At 37.0% G+C, this 12,928-nt stretch overlaps 2 protein-coding genes across 2 annotated transcripts; both read left to right on the top strand.

The window, feature by feature from the left end:
- Positions 1-5,589: 5,589 nt before the first annotated feature.
- Positions 5,590-6,305, top strand: LOC132255051 (uncharacterized mitochondrial protein AtMg00810-like). The gene is made up of 3 exons (XM_059742678.1): positions 5,590-5,816; positions 5,882-6,103; positions 6,185-6,305. The coding sequence occupies exons 1-3, from the start codon at positions 5,590-5,592 to the stop codon at positions 6,303-6,305; spliced, it is 570 nt and encodes a 189-aa protein (XP_059598661.1).
- Positions 6,306-10,307: 4,002 nt separating this feature from the next.
- LOC100855224 (uncharacterized) lies at positions 10,308-11,471 on the top strand. Its single transcript, XM_003633619.4, has one exon. The coding sequence runs from the start codon at positions 10,365-10,367 to the stop codon at positions 11,178-11,180; it is 816 nt and encodes a 271-aa protein (XP_003633667.1). The 5' UTR covers positions 10,308-10,364; the 3' UTR covers positions 11,181-11,471.
- The last annotated feature ends 1,457 nt before the right edge of the window (positions 11,472-12,928 follow it).

Raw genomic sequence — 12,928 nt, 5'->3', positions numbered from 1 at the left:
TTATATGTAATAACTTTGGCCTCCCATTGCTTTGGTTGAAACCTCATAATCTTCATCATTTTCTTCAATTTGGTGTGGACTTTCCTTAAGAACTATAGACCATTTACGATGTTGGTGAACCAGGTGAACATCTTAATAGTGGTCTCATTTTTCTCATCTTTAAAATTAATAATTATGCATAAGAAAGTTAATTATAGACATTTTTATTTGATTGATGCCCTTTTAAATAACCTTAAATGACCTTCATATATATTTAGTTGATCCATAACGACAAACTTTAGTACATTCATGTCTATATTTGACATAATACAAGTAATAAAAAGCCCTTACATTTAATCGAACCCTTCTCTTATATATCATGCTAGGTTTGAGGAGTCAAAACCTATTTTTAATTCTAGTAGGCATATGAGGACCATTTTGAATGACTTGCTATAACTCATAATCAATTAATTTTTAAAACTAAGGTGGTGTTTGTTTTTTTGGCTTTTTGCTTAAAGCAATTTGTTTTCAAAATTAGGTTGTTTGTTTTTCTATTTTTTCATGACTTATTATAAACTTTTTACTAATTAGAAAAAACCAAAATATGTAGCTTTTTCTAAATAGAAAAAATAACATATTGGTTTTTCTTTACTTTTTAATACTTAATATAAATAAAATACTAAAAAAACAAACAACTTAATATTTAACACTATTAAGCATTAAGGTTTTATTTAGAATTAAGTAAAAAAACAAACATCACCTAAGTCACTTTATTTTTCCAATAGCTATAATCGTGTTAGACTAAAGTTTGATTAATCTTAGTTTTGATTTTATAATTGGAAAACAAGTTTTAGAACTAATGGTTCTATTCTAAATATGATTAGACAAGAAGATTTCTTAAAAGACAATTGATGAGAACTCAAACTTGACACTTAATAGCTCTAAAGAGTTTATTTCTATGCGTTTGAAGTACTCAAAACTAATCCAATGCTTGCTTTTATTGTTAATGCCTTAACCCTTTATATTTGATGATTTTTGCAAGCATTTTATAGGTTTGAAGGTGTTTTGAGGTGTAGTAGAATCCTTTGGAGGGCTTTGAAAATGTAAGAATGCCTAATGAGGAAAGAAGGAACTTGATAAATAGTTGGTGCACTTGTATGTGTAGGGCCACAGTCTTGTGGCACACCTCTATGGTGTGCCATGTTATTGATTTGGGTTGGGCTCACCGGCCCGCTTTTACGAGGATGCCGCCTGAAAGGACCCCTGGTCTTTTGGATGCTATAACAGCGGGCTCCCAAATTAAAGAACCCATCCAGATCTTTCATGATGCAAAAGCTTCATTCCATGATTCAATGACAGGGCTCCAAACATCTTTTTTTCTGTCCTGCAATTGCACACTTCCTTCTTCACAGGTACAAGAAGTGCACCTCACATTGTGAATCAAACAGACATTGTGCACCTCTTTCCTTCAATTAAGCTGCGCTCCTCGATCCCCTGCAATTCAAGTTGCACACCTCCTCCACACTACTTAAACATGCGCAATCCATTTGCCACTCAAAGCTGCATACCGACTGTTAAAGTATATTATGTTATGGGCTTTAGGCCCAGTTAGGTTACTTGTATAGTACACTTTACTTGTACCGCACACATATGCCTCATATATAAAGGCACTGATGTATATTCTTTAATTAAGAAATAGAATACAATTATTCCATATTTCTAACATGGTATCAGAGCCACTGCTCTGACCTTTTCTTAGCAGTCTTGTTTTCATTAGTGTGACTTCCTTTCTTTCACTAAATGCTTCCGCCATCACAACTGCTGCCGCAACCTCTTGTCGTTGAACCTTCGACGTCATCCAGCCGTCGTCCTTGGGTTGCGGACCTGCAGCCGCCGTCGTTAAGGAGTTTCACACTGCACAGACCACTGCTCTTTGCATCACCGCTACGAATATTGCTCCGATTTCATTTTTGAAGATACCACTAAGATCATCCAGCGCCGATTTACACATTCGTGGAACCCTCGCCGCCATCAGAGACCGCACGCGCCCCCACGCGCCGCTCAAAGATTCTGCGATGCTGATCACGCGCCTCCATGCGCTCTCACACGCCTCCACGCGCCTCCATGCGCTCTCACACACCTCCACGCGCTCTCACACGCCGGGGCCTGGTCTACTGACGTCATCATTTCTACCACGTTAGCCCTAGCTGCGTCAGCATCCACCGATTTGCTGACGTCATCTCCACGTCATCCTGTGGCTTCATCCGTTGACCGTTGACCCAACCGTTGACCGTTGACCGTTGACCATCCGTTGACCGTTGACTTCTCTCTAGTTGACTTTTTCTATCCAGGTTCTCCTTACCCAGTTTTTCGTGTAGATTTCATTTTTGCAGTCTGTTTTTGCATATTGTGTCTCTAAATGGATAAAAATGATGTTTTTCTTCCTCGCCCCATCAATACTGTATTGGAGGGGAATAAAAATTACTTATCCTGGTCTCAAACTATGCACAGTTTTCTTAAGAGTCGCATGCTCTGGCATTATTGTACTGGTGCAATGACTATTCCTGTCAAGGGAGCAAGTGAAGAAGATGTTGTCTTTCTTAGTCGCATGATTGAATGGGATAGTCATAACCACATGATCCTCACATGGATTCGGAATACTTCCATTCCCTCTATTTCCAATCTATTGGGCAGCTTTGACGATGCAAAATCTGCATGGGATATGTTGACCAAAAGGTACTCCACTACTCATGGATCCATGAAATATCAGTTAGTGGTTGAATTGCATCAACTCAGGCAAGAATCGGGGCAATCCATCAATGACTATTATGATCAGCTTCGCTTCATTTGGGACCAAATTGACCTTTCTGATCCAACTTGGGCATGCTCAAAAGATGCTCAGCAATATGCTTCCATCAGAGATGAATTTCGCCTCTATGAATTCTTGATGTCACTTCACAAGGACTTTGAGCCCATTCGTGGTCAGCTGCTAAATCGCAGTCCTGCTCCCTCTCTTGATACTGCTGTGAATGAGTTGGTTAGAGAAGAAGCTCGTCTTGCAACCCTGCAAGCCCAGAATAAGCTCAATGTTTTGGCTATTACTCCATTTACTCCACTCATAGAGCAACCTCAACAATTAGGTGATTTTTCTAGCTCTAGCAATCGTCGCAAGTAGACCAACAAAAAGTTCTGCAACTATTGCAAGCGTCCTGGCCACACCATTGAGACTTGTTACCGTCGTAACAAATCTACTGTTGCTGTTGCTAATACTGAGCCTACTCCGCCAACGGCTTCCACCTCAGCTGAGTCCCAGTCTTCTGGATCTACTATCAACCTCTCCTCCACTGAACTACAAGAGACCATAGCTCAAGCTGTTCATATGGCTGGTAATGCATCACTTTCCACTGCCTTATCTGTTCTACCTGGTAAGTCTCAAACTTGGCTTTTTTATTTTGCTTGCTGCAATCACATGACACCTCACTCATCCCTGTTCTCCAACCTTGACCCTGCACCACATCCTCTAAATATTCATATAGCTGATGGTTCCACCATGCATGGAAATAGTCTAGGTTTTGTTTCAACTTCTAATCTTTCTGTTCCTGGAGTCTTCCACGTACCTGCCCTATCCTATAATTTGTGCTCTGTGGGACAATTAGCTGAACTAGGTTATCGCCTTATTTTTTACTATTCTGGGTGTATTGTGTAGGATCTGAGGACGGGGCAGGAGCTTGGGATCGGTCCTAGAGTTGGGCGTATGTTTCCCGTGAACAATCTTCATCTTCCACCTATTGCTCCTGTTTCTGTTGCTGCTGCAGCGGCTGCAGTTTCTTCCTTACCTTCTCTTGCACTTTGACATTCTCGTCTTGGTCATGCACCATCTTCTCGGGTACAACAGTTAGTGTCTAGGGGTCTGTTGGGTTCTGTGTCTAAAGATAATTTTGATTGCACTTCATGTCAGTTAGGAAAACAGTCAACTTTGTCTTTTAATAACAGTGAATCCATTTCTAATAGTATTTTTGAGTTAATTCATTCTGATGTTTGGGGACCTTCTCCTGTTGCTAGTATTGGTGGATCTCGATATTTTGTTGTTTTTATTGATGATTATTCTCGTTATAGTTGGATTTTTCCTATGAAATCTCGTTCTGAAATTTTACCAATATATAGCAATTTTGCAAAAATGGTTGAAACTCAATTCTCCAAACGTATCAAAACCTTTCGATCTGATAATGCTCTTGAATATACTCAATATGCGTTTCAAGCTCTGTTACATTCCTATGGCACTATACGTCATCTAACTTGTCCAGGTACCTCTCAGCAAAATGGTAGAGCCGAAAGAAAACTTCGTCATATTCTTGACACTGTTCGTGCTCTACTTCTTTCTGCCAAAGTTCCTGCCCCATTTTGGGGTGAAGCTAATCTTCATGTTGTTCATGCAATTAACCGCATTCCAAGTGTTGTCATCTATAATTAGACTCCGTATGAGCGTCTTTTTGGGTCACCCCCTGACTATCATCACCTTCGCTCATTTGGATCTGCTTGTTTCGTTCTTCTTCAGCCTCATGAGCACAACAAACTTGAGCCTCGATCTAGACTATGTTGTTTCCTTGGTTATGGCGAAACTCAAAAGGGGTATAGGTGTTATGATCCTGTCTCTCATCGTCTTCGTGTTTCTCGTGATGTTGTCTTTTGGGATCACCGATTGTTTGTTGACCTCTCTCACTTTCGTTCTTCCTTGACTAACTCCTCTGTTTTAGAAATCTTTCCAGATGAGTCTCTTGTTCCTTTTACAATACTTTTGATCCTCCTTTGGACTCTCTCCAGATATCTTTGATGCTTCTCCTAGACAGGTTGCAGATGAACAGATTGATGATGAGCTACCCCACTTTGAGCTTGGGTCCCCTGTTCCTACTCTGCCTGAAGATCCTCCACAAGACATTCCACCTCGCCACTCAACCCGGGTAAGATCCATTCTTCCACACCTCCTTTACTATCATTGTTACACTGCCCTTGCTACACTTCACGAGCCTCAAACCTATCGTGAGGCCTCTACTGACCCTTTATGGCAGATTGCAATGAAAGAGGAACTTGATGCATTAACCAAAAACCATACTTGGGACCTTGTTACTCTCTCTCCTGGACAGTCTATGGTTGGTTGTAAGTGGATCTATAAGATCAAGACTCGCTCTGATGGATCCGTTGAGCGCTACAAGGCTCGTCTTGTTGCCAAAGGTTTTACACAGGAGTATGGGATTGATTATGAAGAGACTTTTGCTCCAGTTGCTCGTATCTCATCTGTTCATGCTCTCTTAGCTGTTGCTGCTACTCGTAAATGGGATCTTTTTCAGATGGATGTTAAAAATGCCTTCCTTAATGGGGATCTGAGTGAAGAAGTCTATATGCAACCTCCTCCTGGTCTCTCTGTTGAATCAAACAAGGTTTGTCATCTTCGACGTGCACTTTATGGTCTTAAACAAGCCCCACGAGCTTGGTTTGCCAAGTTCAGCTCCACTATTTTTCCGTTTGGGTTACACTGCCAGTCCGTATGATTCTGCCTTATTTCTTCGTCGTACTGATAAAGGCACTATTTTGCTTCTTCTATATGTGGATGATATGATCATAACTGGTGATGACCTTAGTAGCATTCAAGAACTCAAGGATTTTCTCAGTCAGCAGTTTGAGATGAAAGATCTTGGACATCTCAGCTATTTCTTGGGTCTTGAAATTACTCATTCCACATATGGTCTTTATATTACTCAAGCCAAGTATGCTTCTGACCTGTTGTCTCAAGCTGGACTCACTGACAGCAAGACTGTTGACACTCCAGTTGAACTTAATGCGCATCTGACACCCTCGGGGGGAAACCATTGTCTAATCCTTCTCTTTACAAACGATTGGTTGGCAGCTTAGTTTATCTCACAGTTACTCGTCCAGACATCTCCTATGCTGTTCATCAGGTGAGCCAGTATTTGTTTGCTCCACGATCAACTCACTATGCTGTTGTTCTGTGCATTCTTCGATACCTGAAGGGTACCCTTTTTCATGGCCTTTTCTACTCAGCTCAGTCTCCTCTTGTATTCCGTGCATTCTCTGATGCTGATTGGGCAGGAGATCCTACTAATCACAGGTCTACAGGTTATTTCTTCCTCCTTGGTTCTTCTTTGATTTCTTGGAGAAGTAAGAAACAAACTTTTGTGGCCTGCTCCAGTACTGAAGCGAAATATCGTGCCCTTGCTGATACCACATTTGAGCTCCTTTGGCTAAGATGGCTTCTTAAGGATTTGGGTGTGTCCACCTCCTCTGCTACTCCTCTTTATTGTGACAACTAGAGTGACATTCATATTGCTCACAATGATGTCTTTCATGAACGGACTAAACACATCGAGATTGATTGTCATTTTATCCGTTATCATCTTGTCCATGGTGCTCTTAAGCTTTTCTCCGTCTCCTCCAAAGATCAACTTGCAGATATCTTCACCAAGTCACTTCCTAAGAGACGCACTCGTGATTTAGTTGACAACCTCAAGTTGGTCTCACATCCACCTTGAATTTGAGGGGGGCTGTTAAAGTATATTATGTTTTGGGCTTTAGGCCCAGTTAGGTTACTTGTATAGTACACTTTACTTGTACCGCACACATATTACTTGTATCGCACACATATGCCTCCTATATAAAGGCATTGATGTATATTCTTTAATTAAGAAATAGAATACAATTATTCCATATTTCTAACACCTGCCAAAGTTGAACTAAAGCTTTCCATGCTACTTCCATAGAAAAAACATGTGTACCTCTTTCCTTTATGTTGATTGCCAAAGCCTTCAATGCAAAGTGTCCTTAATTCAATTTTACACTTGATAATTAAAGGTATTAGTGAACCTGAACACCTTCTCAAGTGTTCTTCTAACACTCGAGTAATACACTCCCACACAAAGTATAAATGAATAATAGCTTGAAGTACAAGAATTAGTCTAGGTCACCAACAAATGTAGGAGAAAAGATAGCTAGATAGTCATTATGAGGATGCAATCAATAGGAAAGCAAGTTGGGAGTAACTGCACTCAAGCATTGAAAGATCCAAATAAATTCTCACTAATGATATTTACACGATAAGTAATTCATAATTGAAGTTTAGATGTTATAAATATGAGATTTTTGTACTACCTAACTATTAGACACAAATTCCAACTCAATTAGTCAACTACCCAATCAACCGATCAACTAGTTGTTGACATGTATGTTTATGTATGTAGGTGACCAATGAGCTAACAAGAGTTCATTTGATATTGATTCTAGGAAATACTTTTATCCTAAAATTTATATATATATATATATATATATATATATATAAAGATGTTTAATAAAATTTAGAAAACACTTTTAAAAATTTGAAAAAATCACTTCTAGTATTTTGTTTTTTGGAGATTGCTTGAATTTAATTGGTGATTGTAGTATCTAAAGGCCCTTTAAGGGTGTGGGAGTGAAGTGACATGAAAGACTTTTGAGCTTGTTTAAGACATGAGAATTTAAGCTAAGGTAGAAATTATTAGAAAGCATCTCAAATTCTCTTTTAAGTTCATTTTTAACTTCAATATTTTCCTATTTGAATACATTCTAGTTGGGGAGATTCCTATTATTATGAAGGAAATATTCTATTGTGAGAATTTTTTATTATAGGAATAAGTACTTTAATAATTAGACAATTAAGTTTTTATATGTAATCAGGAAAAATATACAAAGAGATTTGGACTGAAAGATAAAGTTCTTTGTTTTGGGTGTAATTGGGGATTTGAGAACTCTAAGATTGCAATATCTTTTAACAATAGTAGTTTTTTTTTCATCTTCACTCATAGATGTGGGCTTTAGGCTAATCATGTAAATCATGGTATGTTTTATGTATTTTCCATTTTCTTTTCCTCATTTTCTTCTCTTTATTGTTGTTCTTTGTTGTGGTTTTATATAACCAAAAAAGTCATCATCATTTTATTGAAGTAGGATTGAATGTTGATTGTGAAACTACTAAGTCTATCATGAGTCAAAACAAAAGGTGGTTGTAGTTATTGTTCTGATTAGGATGTTATCTTAGATGGATCATGGGGCTATATTTATTCTTTCAAAAAGAAGAAAAAAAAAAAGGGAAAAAAAAGAATGTGAATTTCCTCTTCTTGAGAAAAGGTATTAGTTAGAGAATACATCCTTGTAGGAAGGAATCTGTCACAAGAAGGATATTTGGGTTTCTCTTTCCATTTCTCCATCTTCTGTATCTGAATCAGAATATGCTTAAAACTGTGTGTTTCCTATATGAAAAATCCTGCCTACTCGTTGAAGAGTGAACAATTGGTCATATCCTATATATACCCGTTTATGATTTTATGATAATGTAGGGTAGATTCTTCTTTGGTTTATATTTTTATCCGGTTTTTCCTTTTATGGTTGGTACATCTAGTCTTGCACACATGTTTCTTCTAAAGATCATGAAAGTAGTGATCACTGCTTTCTCCATTTTTGTACCATATTGGTACCAAGAGAATAGATCAACTGTAATATCTTACATCAAATAAGGGAAAAAAACTCTTTATGTTATATATACAAGGACTCTTCTTAATCACGTAGACGTGTTTTAAAATTGTGAAGGGCCTTTGGGCCAAAGTAGGCAATATTTAAACAGTTGGGAGGGGTTCATTACATCAAGACCCGACTTTTGAGGTTGTCTTGTTTAATATATAAGTTCTTGAAAATTTAAATATATTTGATGAGGCTCGACCATCCAATTTGAGAATTAATTTCTCCAAAAATTTTATAAGCTTCTCCACCATCCATGAATTCAATTCAATATGATTACAATCAAAATGTAAGATCATCAAATGAGCTACTTTTTAGTAGAGCTTATGCTTAGTAAATGTGACCCATCATCTTAAGGAAACTTAACCACATGTACCCAAATATGAGCTCAAGTTTGCAATTAACATTGTACTTGCTTATGACCTCTGCTACTTTGGATTGCTTGATATGGTCATTTCTGGCATGGCAGCTTGTTCTCGACTATGATGACCTGATGAGAATCCCCTTGGTTAATGACTATATTAAAGAAACTACTCGGGATGCTGTAAGACTCAGGTAATTCTCTTCTTTCAATTATAGTTTTACTTGGTTTGCATGGACCCTTCTATAGATCAAAATATCTCATAAACTAATGCTTCAACTATTAACATAGAACATGTTCTTGTTAAAGGGCTGGTTTCAGTGGCGAGGTTGGTAATGAAAATCTCTTTGTACCAGTGCTTTTTCCTAAGGTTCCTGGATGCTTCTACTATCTGTTTGGGAAGCGAATAGAAACAAAGGGAAGAGAAAATGAGATGAAGAACGAAAGTATATTATAATACATTCTGTGAAATAAAAGTGGAGGAAATTTTTCCTAATAGATGATTCTCCTGCAGGTTTTGAACGTTCTGGGATAATTCTTGGTCCATCTGGGAATGCTATCTATTATTTAACAATGATCTGCAATTATTACACAGGGCCTTGGTATTGGTTCATCCTCAGCCCTCTTCTTCTCTTGCAATGGTGAAAGCACCATCTATGTAAGCAAATTCACATTCATTTGAAGTGTGACTCTCCCTTCTCGATCTGTTTTACCCTGCCGACCTTGGCAGCCATTGTGGATGAAAGTTGATGTGGAAGACATTCCGGTGTATGCGTGAAAACCGACACTAAAAATTCAAGGGTTGAGAAGGTAGTGGAGGTCGCCATCCACAAGTAATTATCAGAATATGTATTGTTCTGACAACCATTATTTCACCGGAAGCACGTGAATGAATGCACTGGTGCATACTGAGGTGAAAGAAAAGTGGAATATGATCCTTGGAAGAGAAATGCCACTTTGAATCTAAATATAGTGGGGGATTGGGATAGAAGTTGACATTGACCCAGAACATCCAATTTGGCACCAGATTCCATTTTCTGAACCAACCTTAGGACCAATACCTGTTGGGTCATTAACCCAGAACTCTTTCTCCACCTTTGCCTTGCCATAGACAACAAAATATTCACATTATTTTTCATAAAGTGGACGTGATTGTCTCCCTTCTTTCATTCTCAATCACAGGACCCGTTGTGACTCCGGTTCAGCAGTACCGATACAATCAAGAATGGGGTGAAGTTGGTCACACACCAATCACCATTAATAAGAATATGATTCTTACTGAAACTTTTTCATTCAATGGAATGGCCTGTAGAATCTTAAAAGGTGTTTGCAAGAAGTGGCATATACTCTGCGCTATTGCGGCCGTAAGCAAAATAGAGCAAAAATTTTTCTATATAAAGAGATGTTTCTGTATGTCTAATATGTAAAAGGAAATCCTTCTGCTAAGAGTAGTTAAGGGAAAGTAATGGCTGAGTATGGCTACACGAGCGGAGACTACACCACCTCCAGTAGGATGTTTCCACGGACCGAACCCGTCGGCATGAATTACGGGGCTGAGATGTTTTCACGGACCGAACCCGTCGGCATGAATTACAGGGCTGCGAAGGGCCCTGTCACCGTTGATGGCCGCGGAAAAACGCAGCCTGTCATCTATTTCCCAGACAGCTATGGTACAAAACCATTTGTGGAACAACCTGAGCACAAATACAGCTCTCCTGCAAATAGATGGGGTAGGCCTTCAAGCCCAGTTCATGATCGTGATTCCCAGAGAACTGGGGAGTTCTTCACCAAAATCCAAACTGAAGTGAGCCAATCAACCAGGTCTCCCCCCAACAGCACCATGGATTGGCGTCAGCCACCATATTCGACAGGCCACAATGGCAGCAGTGGCTATGGTGGGTATAGTGAGTACAGCAAGAATGATTCCTGGAACAGGCCTAGTGGTAATACCATTAGAAATGACGGTTTCGACGACTACCACCGCAGAAATGATCGTGCCATGGAAGTGATGAACACCAGTGGGGGGTGGGGTAGCAGGCCAAACAGTGGAGGATGGTCTGCAACGTCCGGCTCCTCACTGACCAAACCAACAAACAACATTGGCGAGGCTGTCGAGACTCTGAAGGAAGCTGCCACGTCTACATTTTCACGACAGGGAGGGTCAGCACCGGTTTCAGCAGGGCCTAGATATGCTGAAACCACTGACAGTATGGATGCTGCAAGGCGATATGGGAACTTTAAATTAACTTCTAGGTCACCCAAGAGCGTAGGGTTCTACTGAACACAACATCTAGACTTGATTACACATATATATGGATCTATGGACTATAGCTTCATGAAGCTCCTCAGCTGGAATGCTCTGTGAGTAGAAGGTTTGTTGGAACTTCATCTAGCTAGCTAAACTATCAGTATTGTATGTTTTCCGTTTTGCCGTTCGTTTCAGTGGAATCTCTTTGGTGTCGTAAACAGGTAAGTGGTGCTAATTAATGGCCTTTGATGCTCTGCCATTGCTAGTATAAAATAAGCTTTCCTTGTAAGCAGATTGCAATGAAGTATCTCTCCTTTTTATTTATGGTTTTGTTTCCCTAAGGATTGATTCGCCTCGGATCACATGTGGTTAGTACCCTTACATATCCCTTATGTTTATCTTTTTATCAAAAAGTTGAAGAGATGTAGCATATGATAAGGTAACTATTTTCGAAAACAATTCTAAAATTAGTTTTGAAAACAATTTTTTAAAACTGGTTTTTAATATTTTATATAACAAAAGTTTATTTGTATAATTTTTTTAAATAGGTTTTAAAAATAATTTTATATTTAGTGTTTTATTTTTAATCATTCTACATAATTGTATAATTATTTTTTTAAAATAGTCTTTAAAAAATAAATAAAAATGATATAGAACAAGTAAAAGATATTTTTTGAAAACACCCTATTTTATGTTTTTAAGAATAAAAAACAAATTTTTTTTAATAATAATTACCAAACAAGTCATTAAATTTTGAATAAAAATCAATACAAAGATATCAATTTTAAGATAAAATTTAAAACAACACTTGGAATTTGTTTGCATATTCAACTAAAATTTTAAAATAAGTTATTTTAAGATTTAAGTTTGGCTCTATCATTTATTACGTGGTAATTTTGTTTTAATGAAAAAAGTTAATTTTTTCAATCTTTGTCTTATTGGGAAAATAACTTTTGCAACGTCCAAACCCAATTTCTCAAATAAAATAAAGCCAAATATACTTTTCAAAATTTTTGTTAATTCTTAACTTAAAAATAAATCAAATTACCTAAATTACAAGTAAAATCAAATGTGATTGATAGATGAATTTCCTATAAATTAATAAAGTAGTTGTCTCCATTTCTTAAGCAAATTTAGATCTAAATCTTTTGAATAATCCTTACTAAAATTGAAACCAACAATCTAAGAGTCAATTACTTCAAACAAGATATGATTCCAAAATAAATGTATAAATTTTAAAAATTGAAATAAATATTTGGTCATATATAATTAATATTTTTATCTCATAACTCATTCAACTCTCAACGAAAATAAATTCTTGTCCTATCCCACTAATATATATATATATTAAGAGCTAAATTAGCTAAAGGGCAAATATGCATCAAATAAGTGAGTAGACAAAGAAATTTAACTTAAAACAATTTTTAATATTTCTTATTAACCAAACATAATTGGAAAACTTGATTACTAATTAATTTTTAATTTCATAACTAATTAAATAATTCACCATTATAAACTTGTATCATTGTCATTTATTTTAGCATTTAGAGACATTTGGAAATATTTTAATTTAAGTTAGTAGGGTTTTTTTTTTTCAAAAAAAAAATTCTTAATTTTTAAATATCTTATCTTAATTGTATAAAATAATAATGTAATAAATTTTGGTATTTTGAGATATATGAAAATATAATAAATTAATTTTTTAATTATCATTTTTAAATATATAAAATAAAATAAAAATAACTATGTTTTCAGTATATTTTTATTAACTATATAAAAAT

This window comes from Vitis vinifera, chromosome 14 (genome assembly GCF_030704535.1).
Source record: "Vitis vinifera cultivar Pinot Noir 40024 chromosome 14, ASM3070453v1".
Lineage (NCBI taxonomy): Eukaryota > Viridiplantae > Streptophyta > Magnoliopsida > Vitales > Vitaceae > Vitis > Vitis vinifera.
The sequence above is the reverse complement of the archived record's forward strand: the minus strand, read 5'-3'. Positions and strand labels throughout refer to the sequence as shown.

Excerpts from the sequence above, each read along its gene's own strand:
- LOC132255051 (XM_059742678.1), top strand. The coding sequence starts at position 5,590 with ATGATCATAACTGGTGATGACCTTAGTAGCATTCAAGAACTCAAGGAT. Across the intron at positions 5,817-5,881 it reads ACTCCAGTTGAACTTAATGC|CTTAGTTTATCTCACAGTTA; the intron begins GCATCTGACACC and ends ATTGGTTGGCAG. Across the intron at positions 6,104-6,184 it reads GGAGATCCTACTAATCACAG|TACTGAAGCGAAATATCGTG; the intron begins GTCTACAGGTTA and ends GGCCTGCTCCAG.
- LOC100855224 (XM_003633619.4), top strand. The coding sequence starts at position 10,365 with ATGGCTGAGTATGGCTACACGAGCGGAGACTACACCACCTCCAGTAGG.